The following is a 22,338-nucleotide window of genomic DNA, read 5'->3' on the forward strand; positions in this document are numbered from 1 at the left end:
AATATCTATATGAGGACATATTGCTACTCATCACATCCTGAACAAAACATTCCTGTGGACATGTGATAGCATTTTCTTCGCCTGTCAGAAACTGTACTATTCATTGGATCCTAGTCACCGCTAATGGTCTTGGGGACAATAGTCTTACCACTGTAACATACACATGAGAAACATGTGCAATATTGGACCAGGTCTCAAACTTAGACTTCTGTCTTATTCTCATGCAATGTTTTTTGTGACTGAGTTATGACTCAGGGCCGAGCTGAGAGCTCTTATCTGCCAGTACTCCTTTCCTACTTCCTAAATTCTCAAAGTAGGTGTCTGGCATACCTTTCTGAATGACCCCATCTGGAGTACAGGCTGAAGTGGAGAATGACAGTCATAGCCAAGTGATCAATTCAAAAAGAGTTTTTCCAAGCTACAGTGGAGCATACATTGTTTAAAGCTTCCTTACGGGAAAGCAATGCTCACTAAAGCCAAGTCTCATGAGTGAGTCCCAGTCTAGCATATAGCTTTAAACGGTTAGGAAATTTCATAACAGTGACATATTATTTAAGATAATATTGCAGCAACTTCTTCCTCTTGGAGGCTAAGCAGTTTTTATTTTCATATATGGAATCTTTAACTTCAGTTTTTGAAACGCTGCTGTAAAGCCTCCAGTAAGCAAATAGCTGCTAATTGCTACTGTAAGATACAAAATTCCTCGTCAACCACTACAGAAAAACAAACATATATAAATTTCCAATCATTTCATTATATTATTAACATAATTAAATGCTGTAACAATGCAGATGATTAATTACACATGAAAACAATGAACTCTTAAAACTGTGATTATTAAAAACAGGAACAACCTGAAAATGGTGCACATATACCTATAGTTATGAAGTGTATGACTGTTACTCGAAAATCATTAAGAGAAGATAGTGAATACTATCAGAGGGGAGGGGGGGGGGGGAGGGAGGGGGGGGGGAGAGAGAGAGAGAGAGAGAGAGAGAGAGAGAGAGAGAGAGAGATTAATACAAAAGAATCTCTAAGTAAGGCTTTTTAAGTGTAAAGCAGATCTCAGATTCCTATTATTTTTTGTTTTTAATTAAGTGTAATATCCACTTTTAAGAGTACAACATATTTAACGATCACTATTCAAATATTTGGTGTTCGCCTTTAGTATCTTTCAATGATGCTGTATGTACATGTACAAGGCACAAAATCTGAAATACCATTACATAGATATTTTTCCTTTGAATTTAGTAAATACATGATTTCCACATTATCAACATTTCTCCACATACCACCACATTCAAAATGAACAGTAATGCTGTGTGTGCAGACAGTGAAGCAGTGACTTTATGGCACAACCTGAAACAAGTTTTGCTTTGTATAAATATTCTGTCATTGGTGTAATTCTCTCCATTTGCTACTTGTCATGAGCTCTTCGGTGTGTGGGGTGTTGAAGATACTTTGAAGACCAGAGGATTCGAAACCCTAAATATGCTTGGTAACATAGTTGCCAGAGTTCCGAATACTTCTTCTGAAATACCCTGTTTAAAAACAGAATTACAAATTAGAACATTCTGCGGGTATCATATCCAGCTAAACAATGAAATAATGTTAGATTTATACAGTACAGATGAAAGATGACTCCTAACTACAGTTTTTCAAAGCCAGACAGTAGTAAAGTAATGCCATTTTGGAACTATGACAAATTACAGAGCAAAATAAAAGCCATAATGGATTACTTGTTTAGCATCGAATATGTGTGTGTCACTAGTTTTTCCACAAAGTATGTTACCTTATGTACCCAATAGGTCTAAGCAAACAAAAAAAAATTAATTTAAGAAAAGTCTAAAGTGATGTATGATATTGTGTCAGTAAGAGCTCTGAATAGTTTTACCAATTTTCTCTAGTGAGCCATATGATACTCACAACATGTTTGAAATTTGACAAATGAAACAAAAAAATAAACTATTCCCACATCGATTACCACAAATTTCAAGAAATTTTACTTTTTCCAACAGAAATAGCAGAATATGGAATCGGTGGGTTCAGGAGGGTAATACGGAATGCCATGCTGGATCCCAATGGCCTCGTATCACTAGCTGTCGAGATGACAGGCATCTTATCCACATGGCTGTAACGGATCGTGCAGCCACGTCTCGATCCCCGAGTCAACAGATGGGGACGTTTGCAAGACAACAACCATCTGCACGAACGGTTTGACGTTTGCAGCAGCATTGACTATCAGCTCGGAGACCATGGCTGCGGTTACCCTTGACGCTGCATCACAGACAGGACTGCCTGCGATGGTGTACTCAACGACGAACCTGGGTGCACGAATGGCAAAGCGTCATTTTTTCGGATGAATCCGGGTTCTGTTTACAGCATCATGATGGTCGCATCCATGTTTGGCGACATCACGGTGAACGCACATTGGAAGCATGTATTCGTCATCGCCATACTAGCGTTATCACCCGGCGTGATGGTATGGGGTGCCATTGGTTACACATCTCGGTCACCTCTTGTTCGCAGTGACGGCACTTTGAACAGTGGACGTTACATTTCAGATGTGTTACGACCCGTGGCTCTACCCTTCATTCAATCCCTGCGAAACCCTACATTTCGGCAGGATAATGCAGGACCGCATGTTGCAGGTCCTGTACGAGCCTTTCTGGATACAGAAAATGTTCCACTGCTGCCCTGGCCAGCACATTCTCCAGATCTCTCACCAACTGAAAATGTCTGGTCAATGGTGGCCGAGCAACTGGCTTGTCACAATATGCCATTAACTACTCTTGATGAACTGTGGTATCGTGTTGAAGCTGCATGGGCAGATGTACCTGTACACGCCATCCAAGCTCTGTTTGACTCAATGCCCAGGCATATCAAGGCGTTTATTACCGCAGAGGTGGTTGTTCTGGCCACTGATTTCTCAGGATCTATGCACCCAAATTGCGTGAAAATGTAATCATATGTCAGTTCTAGTATAATATATTTTTCCAATGAACACCCGTTTATCATCTGCATTTCTTCTTGGTGTAGCAATTAGTGTATTTTATCAGTTTAACAAGTATAAGAAACAAATAATGGAAATCCCCCCCCCCCCTCCTCCTCCTGCATCTCTCAACGAATTTATCAGTTTCTTTGTAAGGAATATGTTTTGGTTGGTGAGAATTCATACTGTTTTGACCAATAACTGTGAAATATGTACCAATGAAAATTATTTCATTAATATGATGCTGCCAGTTAAAGTATAAAAAATTTTATTACGATTTCCTAAACAAAGCAAAGTTCAGGCAGTCTACTGCAGAATTGGCTGTATATTGTGCAAACACGGAGTAGAAACAATTTTCAAACAGACAAGCAAGATCAAAGAGTGTCTTAGATCGGCAAAGGAGAAAAGGGACACACTTGCAATGTCGGGAATATACCGCATACCATACACATGCGGAAACGTTTACGTCAGAATGACTGGACGATCAAATAACATAAGCAACATTGCAGGTTGGGGCGGGTGGAGAAATCGGCCGTGACAGAGCACGCACTGAGTGAGGCCGACCACGTAATAAAATTTGCCAACATGGAAGTTCTGGCTGTAGAGAAGCACTATCACACTCGATTGTTCAGAGAAGCTGTAGAAATACAAAAACATGTGAATAGCTTCAACAAGAAAGAGAAAAGCCTTAAGGTAAACGGATCCTGGCTTCCCGTACTGCAGCAAACGAGTGTTGCAGGTAGCAAGAGGAGAACTGCACTGGAAATGACCGTGGAGAAGCCCTCGGACATTGGCGTGCCAGGTACATATAGTTTGTGGCCGTGAGCTCGGCTCCAGTTCACCATCGGCAATGGAGGGTGAAGCTTTGACAATGCCAGCCACTCATGCTGGCGAAACGTCAGTAAAATCATCAGATGAACGTCGGCCGAAAAACCGGAGACAGAAGCCAATAGGTAGTTTGTAAAAAAAAAGTCTTGATACTGTTTTGTTTAGAAAACCATTAAGATTAATATGTAAATAAAACTTAACATAACATGCTCAAACCATATCATTATAACAAAATTTGCAAAGGTTGAAAAGAATATGTGACAAGTATGACCATCTTTAAGGGATATATCTAACAACCAGAGTGGTTACTGGCTCACCTCCTTACTAATTTGATCCAATATTCTCCCCAACATAAATTGCACTGTAAATAATGACTTTTTTCATTTAGAAAATTCGAAATAAGCAGTGTTTACCTTTGGTACTAGAAACTGTAAATTTTTCAGTTCCGAGCCTCCCCAGGATGCCATTTCTATCATAAACCCCTTCACACATTTGAAAACTAGCTCTGCTCTTTTTGTACACCATGCAACTGTCATTTCCTGTAACAGAAATTATTTTTAATTTAGTTTGGGCCATTAAAATGTTATGTTCAATAGAAACTTATTAAGTATCTAATTTATGTATAGTAAATTTTTGATCTATTCATGAGATATAGTTAATTTCTTAAATCAATGGAACAAAACAGCTTTTCTGCAGCTCATGACTGAATTCTCTTCAATTAACATGAGTAACAGCCAGTAAGATTTTAGCCCAGTTTAAGGCTTTGTACACCAATTTTAGAAAAATATGTTTAAGTGATCTAAAAAGAATTCAGGCTCTATAAGTATTACATAATTTTACATTCATATGCACATATTGCTTTTATTTCCATAGACCACTTTTGGCAAATGCTGGAACTGCTTCTTTCAAAAGGCCAGAGAATATTTACAACCTCATATTTTCCCAATCCATGCTTGGGCTATGTCTCTGATAACTACATTGTCAACAATATGTTTAACCCCAGCCTCCTGAAATGAAACTGTCCAAATGATTAAACAAATTCAATTCATTTAATGTTTTCATCAGATGAGAACCAACTGCCATTAAGTGCTTTAGAAAATGCAGTTTAGCCATTAGCTGTTTTACTTAACTTATATATCATCTACTGGTGTCAGTCACAGATCATCACCACTGGACGTCTGTTAACATCTTAAGTGCACGGGTCATTTGGGTAGAACAGCTCATACACATCATATTAAGTTTAGGTGTTCCAAGGTGGAGGGAGAAACTGTGACAGTGCACGCAAATTAATGACACACACACAATTATACACATTACTGTGCTGTGATACTTAACTAAAGTTGTACAGCAACTCATTGGATGTGCTAGTGGATAGATACAACTAAGCAGCCGTCTGTCAAGGTGTGCATTACTGAATACAATGTCAATGGACTGTGTCCATCCTGGGTGCCACACTGTCAATCACTGTTCTTATGCGAAGGCTATAGGCAACTCCACTTGTAGACTAAGTCTCACAGGCTGATCTCCACTATGAACTACAGCTACGTACAGCAACCCTGGAGCTCTGCTCTAGAGCTGTCTTACGTCAACGCCAAACATGACCCCATACGCCTTTGAGTGCTGCTTATCACAACGTGGATGTCCATTACACTGGCAGTGGTGCCAGGATTGCTAATTAGGCCACAGTTAGGGTTGGCAGCGAACTTCAAAGTGCTGCCCATGGCACCAGTTGCAAACTGGCCCAGTGTGCCAGCTCCAGCTGCATCCATTAGTGAGGACACAACATCAAAACTGAAAAAAAATGCAATGTACACAAAAATGACACAACTCAACAAAAAACATGGGTGCAAAATTACATTTGTATACTTACAAGATAAAACAGAGCAGTTAAACAAAGGTAAATGGGATATGTTTTTAATTGATGTGATTTATCTTGTAAGTATACATATGTCATTTTGCACCCGCATTTTTGTTGAGTTGTGTCATTTTAGTGTACACTGTATTTTTTCGAATTTTTTTTTTTCAATTTTGATGTTGATAGACATCCTGTGATAATGTTCTATGACTGAAACCAGTAGACAATATACTTGTTAAATAAAACAATTGATGGTTAAAATGCATTTTCTAAAGACTCAATTCAGCTGATAACTCCTTCCTACTTTCCAAACTTCACAAAAGCTATCCTGCACAGCTTGCTGGACTAACATTCTTGGAAGAAGCATCACCACATAATAATCTCCCTTGTTTCTTCATTTCGGTACTTAGGATAACAACATAAAGCTATGCTGACTATACAAAAATGTAGTCTCTTGAACATTAGAAATATGAGGGCGGTGGTGGTGGTGGTGGTGGTGGTGGTGGTGGTGGTGGTGGTGGTGGCGGCGGCAGCGGTGGTGGTGGTGGTGGTGGTGTGAGCGCACGACAGCAAGCTCTTTGGCACCCATGTTAAAATGGAACAAAACGTGTGTAAAAGATTGCAAAAGTATTAAAATTGGAAGCAAGTGAAAGAACTTGTTCACACACACACACACACACACACACACACACACCAATTAATCAGCTCTAACACACGGTACAAAGGGAAAAATCTGTGAAAAGGATTAAAAGAGGACAGCAAATAGCTGTAACTGGTTAATAGCTGTAACTGGTTGACCACAGAAGAGTCAGACAAACGGCAACACACTAAAATCTCCAGCCTAAAAGCATAGGCCATAGTCAGACACATCAAAAAGTTTTAAAAGCTTGACCACACTGCCCCATCATCATCAGCTAAAACAGATGGCAGATCGCCACCTAAATTTGCTTCTGCCTACTTATCATATAATAAAAATGCACTTAGTTAACATGTGGTGTACAGTGAACTGCATGCTACAGGCATCACAGACTGTGGGGGAGGGGGGGGGGGGGGGGGTCCGCTACTCAGAAGAAGCTATGCATGTGGAGACAAGGCCCAATTTGGAGGTAGGCGGTAGGCTTATTGGCCTTCACTGCCAGCCAGTCCTCCTGCCAAATTGCATGCATCTCCAAATCATCAGTGAAGTGACCACCTGCAGGGGAATGGTACATCATGCCATGTCATTATCACTGCAGGCGTTCTTCGCAGTTTGGTCTGCTCATTCATTTCCCCAAATTCCCACACACCCTGGTACCAAGCAGAATGATACCAACTTCCTCACTGTTGAAAGAAGTTCAGTTGATCATTTATTAACTAGACCATTTTCTCTGCTGGGTACATGTGCTGCACACATTAGAGGGCACTAAGAGAATCGAAACAGACAAGAAACTGTTTGCCCAGAAGATGTCTCATCTGCTCCAGTACCTTCAGGATTGCATGGCACTCTGCAGTAAATACAGCATATTCACAGGGAAGGAAACTCATGAAGACACTGTTTGGCAACACTACCAAACAGCCAAGGGAGTCCCCTTATTTGGATACATCAGTGTTCAACTGTAAAACTGTGATGCCTAGCTAAAATGTTGAAAAACCAAGATTAACACATAAAATCCAGAATCCAGTCTTTCTTGGAATGCCTGAAGTCTAAAATAATTCTAGGCTTCTGTATGAACCAGCATTGGTGTAAACCTATAAAAGCAGCCACACTTGTCAAAAAAGAAATCCTTTGCCCGCATCCCATAGGGCCCCATTGCTTCTTGTTGTTGATGGAAAAGCCTTTCCATTGATGGATGAGTGACGGTGTGGTGTGCCGGTGTGTGAGGCATGAACATGGTTTTATAGGACTGTCACACTATGGGGAGTGGTGACCTGACATGAAGCAACGGCTCACCAACCTCTGCATAAAAGCTGAGTGAGGGGCTGGGTTCGAAGGCTCCAGTGGCCAGCCAAATTCCTTTATGGTGCACCATGTCCAACAACTTTAGAGGGTCATGCAGATCTATACACCATGCACCCATAATCAAGCAGAAATCACATGGCACCCTGTACAGCTGGAGCAGATAAGTTCAGTCAGCTCCCATGAATTGTGACTTAAGACATTTTAATATACTGAGTGCTTTTAGTGACGGTCTTTCCAGGTCCCTAAGACATGGGAACCACATAACTTAAGGATCAAACATGAGGCCCAGAAACCTCAAGGTATCAATAAAATGAAGAACAGTGGCCCATCCTCAACTCGTGAAAGTTTAAAACAGAACAGGAACAGTTAAAACAAATACACACAGAGTTTTCAGTGTAGGAATTAAAATCCCCCCTTCCCCATCCAGTCCACCAGCAATTGAATAGTCAGTTTCAAGGGCACTGGGAAATGGGAACTGGCAGTTGGTAAGAAGGCAGCTAGGAGGAGGAGATATTCAGACAGTTGTACTTTGCATATAACCAATAGATTTGACCAACCGTTAGAGGTGAGAGGAGAGGAGCCTCTTGTAGGTGTAGGAAACATGCAGCAATCCTCAGCAGTTAGGGAGCTTAAGTCAGTTGCAAAGTGTAACAAAAAGAAGACTGTTCTGCTGCTAGGTAGTTTGCATGGCAGAGGTGGGGGCCAGCAGTTGCAGGAAGTGTTGGGGAGTAAGTACCAGCTCACCAGCATTGTGAAGCTTAGTGCAGAGTCGGCTCAGGCAACTGTTAACATAGGGAGTTATGTAGTAATTTTACGAAAGAGGATCAGGTAGTGATTGTGAGTGGAGCAGGGAATAGTCTTGATAGGCATTGGGAATATGATGTAGCTGGTGATCTGGTAAAGATAGCTACTCAAACTGGTGGCACTAATGTGCACTTTGTGCAACTGTTTCAGCACCACGATCGGTCTCATCTTAATGCAGGTGTTAGACGTATTAACATGGAGCTGGAAAAGGCACTGATGGCGGAGGGCATGGCTCATATTGCAGTGGTGCCAGCTGAGTCTATCAATAGATCTGGTTTCACTAGGGATGGCCTGCACCTCAGTAGGTATGGGAAGGGGAGGCTGGCAAAACTTATAGGTGACAGTGTTGTGCCCAGTGATGGGATCACTCATGGAAAAATTCCTGTAGTAGTTGGTGTTAGAGCGGGCACATTTTTTAGATTGAAGTCAGCTGATAGGTATCACTGCTTAAAGGAAATCCATCTAAAAAAGGAATCACATTCAGAGGTGGTAAGGTAGCCAAGTAGATAAGGAATTCACATATTTCATCAAAATGTAAGAGGTATTAGAGATAAAGTTAGTGAACTGCTTATAGATGTTGACTCTGACATTCTTGGTATATCCAAGCACCACTTAAATAATTTGCCAATCAAAGGCTTCCTTTACTAGGATACAGATTATCTGGCTGTTTTTCAAGGAGTTCTTTGCGAAGTGGGGGAGTAGCCATGTATGTAAAAAATAGTATTCCATTTGAGTTGGCACTGCACTGAACAGTATTTGAATGTTGTGCAGGGGCAGTTGAATTTAGTGAAACTAAACTTCTAATTGTTTTTTGTATATAGGTCCCCCAACTCTGACATCAGTGCATTTCTGCTCAAGCTAGAGAGGGTTCTCTTTTCACTTCACAGGATGTACCAAAAATTAGTTACATGTGGTGACTTCTTGATGCAAGAAAAAGGATGTTGGAAGATTCCTAAATTCATATGATCTGATGCAGACTGTTTTTCTCCAACCATGGTGCAGGGGAACAGTAGCACAGCCATAGACAATATTTTTATTCATTCTTCATTACTAGATGGGCATTCTGTTAGTAAAAGGGTTAATGTCCTTTCAGATCATGATGCACAAATTTTAACACAAAGGTTTTTGTACTCAAACAAACGTTATATATAATTACAAACTATGTAGAAAAGCTAATCCAATGGCAATAGAGTGTTTCTTAAACATCATTAAGGAATAAGAGTGGCAGGATGTTTATAATGCTGATAACATAGATGACAAATATAATGTTTTCCTTAACACATTTATCATGCTCTTTGAAACTTTTTTTCCATTAGAACACTCTAAACAGAGTACTAGCAGTAAAAGGCAGCCTGGTTGGCTGTCTACTGGGATAAAGATATCATGTAGAACAAAGTGGGAATTATATCAGTAAGTTAGAAGTAATCACAATCAAGTTACAGTAGCCCACTGAAAATGGTATTGCAAGGTGCTTAAAAATGTTATTAGGAAGGCAAAGAGTATGTGGTACACAAATAGAATAGCTAATTCACAGGATAAAATTGAAACCAAATGGTCAGTGATGAAGGAAGTGTGTGGCTAGCAGCACAAGGTCGACAATATATAGTCAGTTCATAGTAAAAATATTTCCGATCTTGATAAGTCAGATATATGCTCAGTATTTAACAATCATTTTCTGATCATTGCTAGTGAATTAAATAAAATCTTAGTTTCTACAGGCAATCACATAACTCTCTGGAAATAACTTTCCAAGATTGATATCTCAAATACTCCTCTGTGGTACTGAAAGGGGAGATTGAATCAATAATTAAACCACTGAAGACTAAGGACTCTCATGGATATGACGAAGTGTCTAGCAGAATATTAAAGTACTGTGTTGCACATGTTAGCACTGTACTTAGCCATATTTGTAATTTTTCCTTTATGAATGGTCAGGTTCCTAAACGATTAAAGAACTTTGTAGTAAAGCCGCTTTATACAAAGGGAGAATGGGATAATGTAGACAATTTTAGACATGTCTCTATGTCATTGGTGTTTGCTGAAGTTCTTGAAAAGGCTGTGTATCTAAGGATAATTTATCATTTTATTTCACATAATTTGCTGTCAGATATACAGTTCAACTTTAGAAGTGGTTTAACAACTGAAAATGCTATATTCTCTTTTCTATGTGAGGTACTGGATGGATTGAAAACAAGGTTTCAAACACTAGGCATCCTTTTTGATTTAACTAAGGTGTTTGATTGCATTGATCACTAACTATTGCTCCAGAAGTTGGACTGTTATGGAACATGGAAAGTAGCCCACAATTGGTTTACCTCTTACTTTAACAGCAGGCAGCAAAAGGTCATTATTCACAGTACTGAGAACTGCTGTGATGTGGGGTCTCAGTGCGCCATGGTCAAATGGGGGTTGCCCCGGGAACCAGGGCTGGAGCCATTCCTGTTCCTTATTTATATAAATGATATGCATCTAATATTGCAGGTAATTCTAAATTATTTCTGTTTGCTTGGTAGTGAAGGATGCAGTGTGCAACATTGGCTCTGTTTCAAATAGTACAGTTCACGACAAAAGTTCATGGCTTGCAGAACATAAAATAACACCAAATCACAGTAAGACTCAGTTTTTGCAGTTTCTAACACACAATTCAACAAAACCTGACTTTTTAATTTCACAGAATGAGATTAGTGAAACTGAACAGTTCAAATTTCTACATGTTCAGATAGATAGTAAATTGTCGTGGAAAACTCACATTCAGGTTCTTGTTCAACGAGTTATTGTTGCCATTTTTACTAGTTGAACAGTACCGTATCTGAAGTATGTGATAGTTTGAAACAAAAAGTAGTCTACTTGGCTTATTTTCACTTGCTTATGTCATATGGTATTATATTTTGGGGTAATTCTTCCCATTCTCAAAGGTTATTTTTGCCTCAGAAACGGGCAGTTCAGGCAATAAGTGGTGCAAGTCGCGAACCTCTTGTCAACCCCTATTCACTAGTCTGGGTATTCTGACATTGGCCTCTCAATATGTGTGTTCTTTACTCTCATTTCTTGTTAACAATATCAAAAAAATGGTTCAAATGGCTCTGAGCACTATGGGACTCAACTGCTGAGGTCATTAGTCCCCTAGAACTTAGAACTAGTTAAACCTAACTAACCTAAGGACATCACAAACATCCATGCCAGAGGCAGGATTCGAACCTGCGACCGTAGCAGTCTTGCGGTTCCAGACTGCAGCGCCTTTAACCGCACGGCCACTTCGGCCGGCTTAACAATATCAGCTTATTCCCAAGAATTGACAGCTTTCACTCAGTCAATACTAGGCAGAAATCCACTTCACTCTTGAGCAGGAAGGTGTGCAGTATTATGCTGCATCCATTTTCAATAAGCTACCACAAGAATTCAAAAATCACATCAGTAATCCATGTGCTTTCAAATCAAAACTGAAGTGTTTCCTCATGGGTCACTCCTTCTATTCTGTCGAGGAGTTCCTTACAAAGTTAAGCTGCTTTCTATGTTATATTGCTGATTGCATTTACATAAAATTATGGCTTGTCTTTTTTGGGTGCATAAGCATTTTAATCAATTTGTTATTACTTTTCTGTTGTAATTTCATGTACTGCCACATTTCATGAGATTGGAGATTTGCCCCTCAATTTGTTGCTATGGAACCAGACGTGTAAAAATAAATAAATAAACTGATGAGTTGTTTTTGTTGTTGTTACAAGGTTGGAGGAGGAACAAAAGGCAGAGAAAATGTCAATACACAAAGAAGACTGGACAGGACATTTAACAACTGATGTGATATGATACTATTGAATGCTAGGGCAAAGACAGTTACACTTAAACACTACCTTGAGGGACACCACACCCTTGCTCAAAACGATCATACAGGACATCACTGACTCCTTATTTAAGCTCGGTGAGAGGAAGGACCATATAGAAATGAGAAGGCATCTTTGAAAACAGCATTCATGGAACTGCATGAGGATAATATGTCTCCAAGTAGTATTGCAGGCCTATTCAATGTCAAAAAATATACACAGTAGGTGGTGATGGTACATGAAAGCTTGTTTTATAGTCACTTCCATGAGATCATGTTTTCAAAGGTGGAGCAATACATCTTGAATCCACACTGAAAGCTGCTAAGAAGCTGCCTCGATCCTGAGATCTAGACGCAGATGGTTTACTGTCCAGTCCAACATCTTTATCATGTCACTAGCGAGTTGTGTCTGTACATGTCACAGGTTGTGTAGATTGAATTATAAGAGACAGCAAAAGGAGATCATGGCAACAGTTCCTGATCACTAGAAACCATTACACACACACACACACACACACACACACACACACACACAGTCTCAGGCAACTGAAACCACAAATGATGGGAGTGATGACTGGGTGGGGGTTACATTCCATCCTGGGGGTTACATTCCATCCTGTCGCTAGTGAGGGCAACATTCCATCCTGGATCTTGGATGTTGTCATGGAGTTCAAACACAACAAGTTGGCTATAAAGTGCCCAGTCGGCCATACTGAGCACCATGTAACTTTGTTTGGTGGTACAACTCTGTCTGACAAGGAAATCCTAATCGGGAAGTGATCACTTGAGTGCAGTTTACTGACCGCTTCCTCACTGAGTGGTGTGTGTGAAGGCTAGAGAGCATAAAGAGAGATTGATAGTGGTGAACAACCCTGTTGCAGCACTGAAGTGCGTGCTCTGCCCATGTTCAACAAACATTCACATGAGGATATGGGAAGGTACTCAACTGCTCTACCCCTGGGGCAGTTGGTTGCACAATCCCAGAGCACAATGCATGTGCTGAAATGACCACAGAGGGGGAAGGGGCTGGGGAGTTGAGTATGAAGGTCATGGAGAGCCTTTTGGTGTAGCACTTCATGTAGGGGCAGGTAGATGGAACATAAGCCAACCTATGATACATGTACTAATACAGCAACTGCTTGTACACTAGTTCTTAGGGAGAGAGCAGTAGGCATTGCTTACTAAAATAGGCACTCCTCCTTTAGACATAACTCCACTAAGGTCATCCTTTCTGTAGAGAATGTAGCCATGAAGCACACGGGTATCACAGAATTTAAAATGTGTGTCCTGAAGACATAATACACTCATTGGTCTACTTTGAACTAACAGATGTAGCTCCTCCACGTATGTCCTGTATCCACTCAAGTTCCACTGATGTGGAGGTGGAGGAGGAAGAGGAGATTAGTGTTTAATGTCCTGTTGACAACAAGGTCATTAGAGATAGAACACAAGATCGGATGTGGAAGAAAACTGGCTGTGCCCTTTCAAATGAACCATCCCGGCATTTGCCTACAGCAGTTTAGGGAAATCATGGAAAACCTAAATCGGGATGGCTAGGCGTGGGTTTGAACTGTTGTCCTCCCAAATGTGAGTCCAATGTGCTAACCACACTGCCATCTCACTCAGTTCCACAGAAGTACAGAAGCCATCTTAATGGTGAAGCTTTCCTCTGTGTTTCCCCTTGTTGTTCCTCCACAGTGGGGAGATTGCAGCAGAGGGAGGGTTACTTCAGCGACTCACCGGTTTCCTCGGGCAGACATTGACGTCCGTACTACTGATGACATGGTCATCGTCTGATTCATGAGACAGGACCACAATCAAATTCTCTGATGGATTCCATCATAATTGTTTCTGCCTGTTGGTTTCCTTCCCCAGCTTGGATTTTGGAGTTGATGACATGGTCATTTTAATAGAAATATTTTGCCGAGTCTCATCAACAATTGGCTGTGAGGGTCTGCTGTTGTTCCAGACAGTAGTTTCAGCAACATCGGTATTTCAGTTGTAGGAAGGCTTAGTTGTGGGACCAGTGATGCAGGCTCGCAGTTGCATTTACAGGTACAGGCTGATGTGCTCTGCTCAGCTGTCAAATCTGGGTGCCAACAGTAGTTTCTATAAACTCTGCTTCAGTGGTGAGGCCAATTACCTCACAAAGGTAGGTGGCTGTGTGGCCTTAAATGCATTCTTCGCATCAGAATAGAAGACGAGTTGGGTTACTTTAATATCCTGTATTTTCTTCTATTTTCTGGAGAAAAGATTTCCTTGTTCCAAACCAAGTGAGGTTGGGAGCAATTCACACTCATGGGTGGGGAAGTAAAATCAATATCCTGTTCATGGGCAGCAGAGCCACATCTCCCACATGTACCCTGTGACCATTACACCCTGTGGTGGTAGGATCAAAGATTTGACACTTAAAACAGCACATTGGATTAGGTATATGGACCCTAACTTCAAGATGAAGAAAACCTGATGCAATATATTCATGTAACTTTGGTAAACTGAATGTCTGAATAGAAGACACTTCAGAAGATCACCATCAATACTTTTCATGAAATTCTGAACTTTAGTGGCCCTTTCACTTTCCCATTCCTGTTGGAGTTCTTTGGTATTTGTATCCATTATGTCTGGCATGTTACGACTCCTTTACAACAGTTTATCTGGGTGCACAGCTCACTGCTGACAGCATATTCTCAAAGTAGTATGGCATTTAACAACTGTTTTACTTTGGTGGCTTTCAGTGTCTTGAAAGTCGGCTGCTCAAAATCCACACTGGGGAGTGGTTAGTAGATGGCAAGACTTGAGCCACCATACCAGCCAGGCATGACTCATACATTCCATGACCTCAAAAAAACAGCTGATGAGAGAAATAAGGTGGTAGCTATAAGGAAGGTGTTTGCCCTTTCAAGGCTTAGGTATGGAGGTATGGGTATGACAGTGGCCTCATGCAAGTATCTGGGAAACATGCCATCTGCCCAAATTCAATTGTACATACGAAGGAGAAAGTGCCTGCCTATAAGAGAAAGGTGCTGCAACATCTGAATGTAAACATAGGCCGGCTCTTGGGTGGAAGATGAGGATGAAGTGAGAGCATGGTCTAGCCCCCTCACAGTGAATGTGCCAATGTAGCATTCATCACTCTGGGAGACAGATATCACTCAAGCTGACTTCATTCATTTAAAAGGGAGGAAGGAGGGGTAATAGTTGCTAGAGCTCAAAATCTCCACAAAATAGCGGCCTAAGGTGTTGGAGATAGCAACAGGGTCCACAGTGACATCATTTGTTATGGTCAGGCTGGAAATCTGGGAATGGACTTTGGCCCCAGACCACTGATGGAGGTTGCCCCACATGATGGAAAAGGGAGTGAAACTTTAAAAGAACTATTAAATGAAATCCAGCTTTTTTTTTTTTGCTATCCTGAAGACTGCAATGACACTGCGCACAGAAGTGTTTATAACGAATACAGTTTGCCATTGTAGGAAGATGGTTAAAAATGTGGAGAGCATGTCTCCACACACAAAGCATGTTGCGGCATGCCTCAGTCCACCATGGGACCAGGGCACAGTATGATAAAAATGAAGTGTGAGGTATGGAACGTCCTGCGGTGGTAAGGGGAAATAGGGAAATGTTGTTTGTCTAAGGTCGTCAAGGAGGAGTAAAGGCTCCAGTCAGTCTTATAAAGCTGCCAATTTGGTTTACATTCAGATGGGATAGGTGTCAGTAAACTGATTGACACATACTTGAGCAACCATTTCCCAAGTGCTGAGAGAATGGACCACTTGAGATGATGATGATGATGATGCTGGGCAGTGCAGAATATGAGGTCCAAATAGGAATAAATGCGCACAGAGTCTGAAAGGAACATGGGTGCTCCAGTGTTAAGACAGATGAGGCTAAGTTGAATGAAGGTCAGTCAAGAGGAAAACTCTTGAACATGTCAAAGAGCCCCAAAGGGGATGATTGGCATTAAACTCGCCCAGCAGGCAAAAATGGGCGAGGGAGCTTACCAGTAAGCTGGAGTAAGACTGCCCTGGTGAGCGTGAATGACAGAGGGATGTATATGTTACAAAGAGAAAAGGTGAAGCTAGGAAGGAAAACATGGCCTGCAACAGCCTGCAACTGGCTGCTCAATGAGATGGTTTGGCTACGGACGTCATCCTTGATGAGCAGCATGATGCCCCATGAGAAGGAATGCCCCATCCTCAGGAGGGAGGGGGGGGGGGGGGGGGTGACATGGAAAAGGTGGTGGTGGTGGTGGTGGTGGTGGTGGTGGTGGTGGCGGGAGTAAAGGTTAAAATGGACCAGAAGGAAATTTGAGAGGTCAAAGCAGTCAGGACAACGACAATTTTGTTTCTTTGAGGCAGGAAAAAACCGGACACTGCAATTACAAGAGCAGCAACAATTCCTCCTTGTTGGATCTAATGGCACAAATGTTCCATTGGAGAAGAGTCAGAATGGGGAACAGGGAGGAGGGAACAAATGAAGAGTAGTCACCTTGGCGGCTGCTGAGTGCCAATCTCTGAAGACTCATTGCTACAGGGCACATTGGCTGGAGGATCCTGTTCCTGTTCCATGAAATCCACAGGGGCATTGGCATTCTACCTGGGTCGGCCTGCATATTCCTGGGCAGAAAAATGGTAGGTGGTGTGCACCGGTGAGATAGAGGTTGGCCAGGTGAAGGTATCACACAGTGACACTGTTTCAGAAAACGTCCAAATCAGGGAAGGAGAAGACCGCTTGGCTTTGTTCAATTTCTTAGAACCTTTATGGTTGGCAGGCAAAGGCTCAGATGTTTATTGGCCGGAGGGATGTAAAAAGTCTTTGTGGGAGTATTCCTTTTGCCCTTTCTGATCTGCTGGTTGTGTAGCAGGTGATTTCACCACCAGGGTGAAGATTTGGTGACTTGTTACACAGCTGTAGTAGGAGATACTGAGGCTACCATGATACTGGGCAATTTCAAAACTACAGTACTAAATTGGAGGTCACAAGTCTGCATCTGCATCCCCATGTCCTTTATGGAGCAAGGCATAGCAAGAATGGTGCTGTAAGTGCCTGATAGTAAAATGCAGGGCTTTCAACTAAACAACAACTTGTGAGCGACAGATAGGGTATTGTTTCCTTCACCCAGATCTCCTGTGGGGAGTCATAGGGCTGCTAACAAAGAAGCCCTCTCTGACAGTCACAAACTTTATAGGCTTGCCTTTGTTGAACCGAATGTAGATTGCGAATGACACCATCTCAGTATTTAGCGCAGTGAATGGCGGTCCACAGATGGTCCTTGTTATGACTCACAGTGTGTGGTGCAACATTCGCAAGCCGGCTGGATCACTGTCTCTGCTGTGGGTGGATGTCATCAGACAGGGTAGGGATACATCGAATTTATGGTAAGGTGGTATGGAATCAGTAAATACACATCACAAAACATACTACGGTGCCACGTGTGAGGGTGTACTACCCCAATGAAGCGATCCACAGATTCACGGAGGTCGAATCATTCAGGAAAGGTTACCGCAACGGGCTGACTTTGACCCAATGGATTGAATTCCACTGAAAATTTGTGAGCAAAAATAGACCGGCACATAAACTTATACCAGCCAACACTAGCCCCATGCACACCTGACTGGTAGTTGGACCTAGTGTCAGATACATGGGAGACTCTGGCAGATGGCGAAATGTATTTCCAGAGGCTGATTGCCTCCATGCCTCGTCAGATGAGGCAACAGTTGATTGCACTGGTGGTTGGATTTTATATTTGATCATCCCTGATATGAAACTTTCCTTGTTAACTGGAAACATACACGAGTTCATTGCACTCTGAATTTTATTTAATGAAATTGTGCTGCTTAACATTTACTACATGTAAATTTGAAAAAATAAATAAATAAAAAATGCACAAACAACTTCATCTGAATCAAAATAGAAATGGTGCCCTAATATGAGACAATCAGAGAAAACACTTTACACTGGCCAATAAGCAAACGGGTAAACTCTAAAATAATAATAAATACTAATATTCTGTTCCTTACTGCCTCTCCAACATTTTCTGTGTTTACTGTGCAAATGAAGTGCAGTTAGGGCACACAAAAACTTTTTTTTTTTTTTTTCAAATTAACATTTTAAGAAATATTGTCTGATAGAATTTGAATACCTTATTACGCTGAATATCTGAACTTTATTTTTCCCAGCATATTTGAATTTTACTTCAAGACCAAAATTTATGAACTTGTTGTTAAACATTTACTATCTTTCATTTGTGCTATGGAAATGAATAATTATTTGACTAGTTACTCTCTGCTACATCCGAAATACAAGCTTCGTAAATGATAAAATTTTGCTAGTAGTCTGATTGTTCTAATAGCACTTACTTCTTCAAATAGTATTCTCTCCTTCCTATACAACAAATACCCATGAAATAACTTGGATGAATTTTGTTTAAAATTTTGTGACTTTTGTGATTTGGTTTTTGTTAACTTGTACTAACTATAATAGTTCTCTTAGAGACCTTAATTAATAGGTACCAGTATTGTACTCATCACGACGGGAGGAGCTACCACAGAAAGGCCTCTGGAACCACCACGACTGGGTGGGTTGGTTGGTTGGTTGTAGAAGGGAGCAAACTACGCGGTCATCAGTCCCTCTGACCTTAGATTAACTAAAACCGATAAAATCCCACATTAGGAGAGGCAACTACAATGCCACGACTGGGACATAAAATATATTGGCCAGATGGCACGACCAAACTCTGTCATTCCACAGCAATGCTAACACCTACTTCGGACCACATTTAGCACAGCCAATCAAATCACTACATATTTTGCAATCACTGTTGACATCTTATACTTCCGTATATGATGTTTAATTGGTATTTATTTCCAGTGTCGTGTACAGTATGTCTCAGAGGTGCGATAATATGTTGTCGCTATAACGCAACATGGGCGTTTATGGGATGAGAGTGTTGTCACAATTTGTGTTGTGGCTGTACATGCTGGTAATGCCCATGCCCAAAGTGGAACTTAGTTTAGTTTAGTTTTGTTGACTGTACCTACACTATGCTTTAATTTATGATGAAAAGAATTGTGTTAAAACTTATGTTTAAATTACTTTTCCAAAAAAGCCTAGCAATTTTATAAAATAAATTTCCCATGTGTATCATATTAATATAAATGGGTTTTTACATTTATTTTTTATGCTTTATTATTATTTTATGATCATTGTTTTATTTTTTGGAATTCTATATACATAAAATTGATTTTTTCTCTTTCACATTGTTAGACACTAATCTGTTTTAAAATAAATTATATCTTTATCTACAGCTCCTGACTAAAGCAAAAATTCAGATCTAGATATCATTTGTGTAAAAAATGCTATTTTGTATTCCAGTGGATGGTTAAATTTTGTATTAATGTGCGAGCACTCATGCTATGAGCATTTTGCTCACAGAAATTTTAAAACAATTGACATTTTGTCAACAATGCCTTCAACATACTTGTTCGCTTGGTAGCTGGGTTTTGGATGTCCCCGACCATCGCAAACTGTTGTCATTGCGTCAGTACGTAGCTGTCGCTCACAGATATCATCTGTTTGGGCCAATCATCACCGTGCGGTATTTTGCTCACCATGCAAGTGTCGACGGAAGTATATATTTTGTTATTCATATTTCTTAAAATGTCATTTTATGTGAATTGCTCTCGGTTTATTGTGTTTTTTTTATTATTATTTACGATATCTATGTAATGAATAAACTAACATTATTTTGTATTTTTATAGATAAGTAGACTAGAAGAAAGAATTCTGGCATGGCTGGAAGATGACGACCTAGAAGATGTTGCAGCAGCATCTGTTAGAGCCAATAATACCAAAAGTGACCTAGACAGTGAACACAGCGACCACCGTACCAAAACAGAACAATCATCAGATGAAGATGAGGTGGAAATGTCTTCCATCCAAGCACGAAGTCAGTTATTTTACTTAGGCAGAAACAAACAAGTGTAGTAGAGTTACAATCCAGAATGTTCCAATGTGAGGACAAGATCTCATAATATTGTTATTGGTAGACAGGAGAAAAAAGCTGTGACAAAAGATGCCAATGATATTGTAGATTTTTTTCTTCTTTTTGTAAGTGAAGAAATGCTGACTGACATAGTAACATATACAAATTTTTGTATTAGAAAAATCAAGGCTTGATTTTCAAGAGAGAGAGATTGTGAAGAGACTGATACAAAGCTGAAAGCATTTATTGGCATTTTATACATGGCTGATATAAAAAAATTGCTTCATTTGCATGTGCAGGAAATGTGGGACAAAGACGGCACAGCTCCTGATATTTTTCGAGCCATTATGAGCAGCACCAGATTTCTTTTTCTGATCACAACTGTAAAGTCTGATGGTCAAACCCGCTCAGAGAGGTCTAAGTATGACAATCTTGCCCCAATTCATGGAATATTTGGTTAGCTTGGCACAAAGTGTCAATCGAATTATCGGGTAGGAGAAAATGTACCACTGGATGAAATGTTAGAAGCATTTCGAAGCCGCTGTAAATTCTGTATGTACATAGCAAATAAACTGACCAAGTATGGAATCAAGGTGTATGATTTCTGTGACTCAAAGTCTTTTTACGGAAGTAATGTAGAAGTTTAACCAGGCTAGCAACCAAATGGCCCATACAAATTCAATAACACTGCAACTGCTGTCATCAATCATTTATCATAAGATATATTATAAACTGGTAGAAATAGAACAACTGATAATTATTTCACCTCAATTCCATTGCCTGACAAATTGCTGAGCAAACAAACAACTTTAGTTGGTATTCTCAGGAAGTAAAATAAAACCAACACCTAGCAGGATCTTTGGTTTTCATGAGAACAAGGTTCTGGTTTACTAAAAAGATGTGCTTATGATAAGTAGACTGCATGGCAATGATCAGATTGATCCAACAACTGGGGAACACGCAAAACCTGAAATCATCATGTATTATAATTGGACAAAAGGAGGTGTCGATGTGGTGGATCAACTGAAAGAAGAATATTCCGTGGCTCAAGTAGTGTGTAGGTAGCCAGCGAGATTATTTTTTTCAATTTTAAATATTACTGGCATAAACAGTCAAATAACATATAAAGAAAATAAAAATGTGATTATTACTAGGAGACGGCACTTGAAAACTCTGGCTCTAGAGCTAACATGAATACAAATTGTGCATAGGATCACAATGCAGAACCTATCTCATCCTCTACAGCACGTTAAAAAACAATTTACCTATGAAACTGAAGTTTCAGATGCTGAAAAACCCTGTGGTATATGTCAAGTCTGTCCAAGACGCAAAAATTGGCAGACATAAAGGGTTTGTAGCCATTATCAAAAAGTTTTGTGTAATGAATATGCCGTAATATGCGATGCGATGCATGCAAAGCTCAGATATATGATGAAGATTAAGTCACAAAAGTTAAATAATAAGAAATACTTGCTTTCTTTGTTTTTTTTATAAGAGCCTCAGAAGACTGGTGGTCGTAATTGTCCTAAGATAAACGCATTATTGTGTACTGCAAATAAATGTATTAAATACTAAAATATGAGAGCTTTATTATAAAAAGAACAAAAAACGTACTAATTTACACATTTTAGGTACATTTGAGGCAGCTTGTTGAGTGCGAGCAAAATGCTCGACACGTGAGCAATCGTGTAACTTTAAAGGCGCAAGTTCTCACAGGTTAATGATTGTGTTAATAGTTGCGATTTTCGCATATTTAAATAATATATTTGCTATTACTGTTTGTTATTTTTAAGTTTAAAAATGTATACTTTCATTCACTTCATGTTCAAAAGAGAACTGTAATCTTGGATGTAGGTTATTCATTATTACACTGTTCTAAGAACGGATTTAATCCTATGTCTTGAAAGAAGTAATAAAGAAAGAGTAAAAACGAGTCTTACCTCTGTCATCTCATGCATGAGAAGAACTGGAATAGTAAGTGTAGTTATATCATTAGAACATGCTGTTTTCAATATATTCCGGAGCCCCAGAATCACAGGGTGTCTTGAATTAATGTCACCTGAAAAATTTAACAAACTATGACATTTGTAAATGACGTATACAACTTACATTTTTT

General features: G+C 40.1%; 1 protein-coding gene across 1 annotated transcript in view; it reads right to left on the bottom strand.

Moving 5' to 3' along the window:
• Window positions 1–988: 988 nt before the first annotated feature.
• The window catches only part of LOC126471286 (protein C12orf4), a 138,469-nt gene continuing 117,119 nt past the window's right edge, over window positions 989–22,338 (bottom strand). The window contains exons 9-11 of the mRNA XM_050099404.1: window positions 22,163–22,281; window positions 4,234–4,359; window positions 989–1,541 (exon numbers count right to left, since the gene is read on the bottom strand). Of these exons, the coding sequence (XP_049955361.1) occupies window positions 1,425–1,541; window positions 4,234–4,359; window positions 22,163–22,281 (362 nt within the window). The 3' untranslated portion in view covers window positions 989–1,424. The remainder of the gene's footprint in view (window positions 1,542–4,233; window positions 4,360–22,162; window positions 22,282–22,338) is intronic.

Source organism: Schistocerca serialis, chromosome 3, assembly GCF_023864345.2.
Source record: "Schistocerca serialis cubense isolate TAMUIC-IGC-003099 chromosome 3, iqSchSeri2.2, whole genome shotgun sequence".
NCBI lineage: Eukaryota > Metazoa > Arthropoda > Insecta > Orthoptera > Acrididae > Schistocerca > Schistocerca serialis.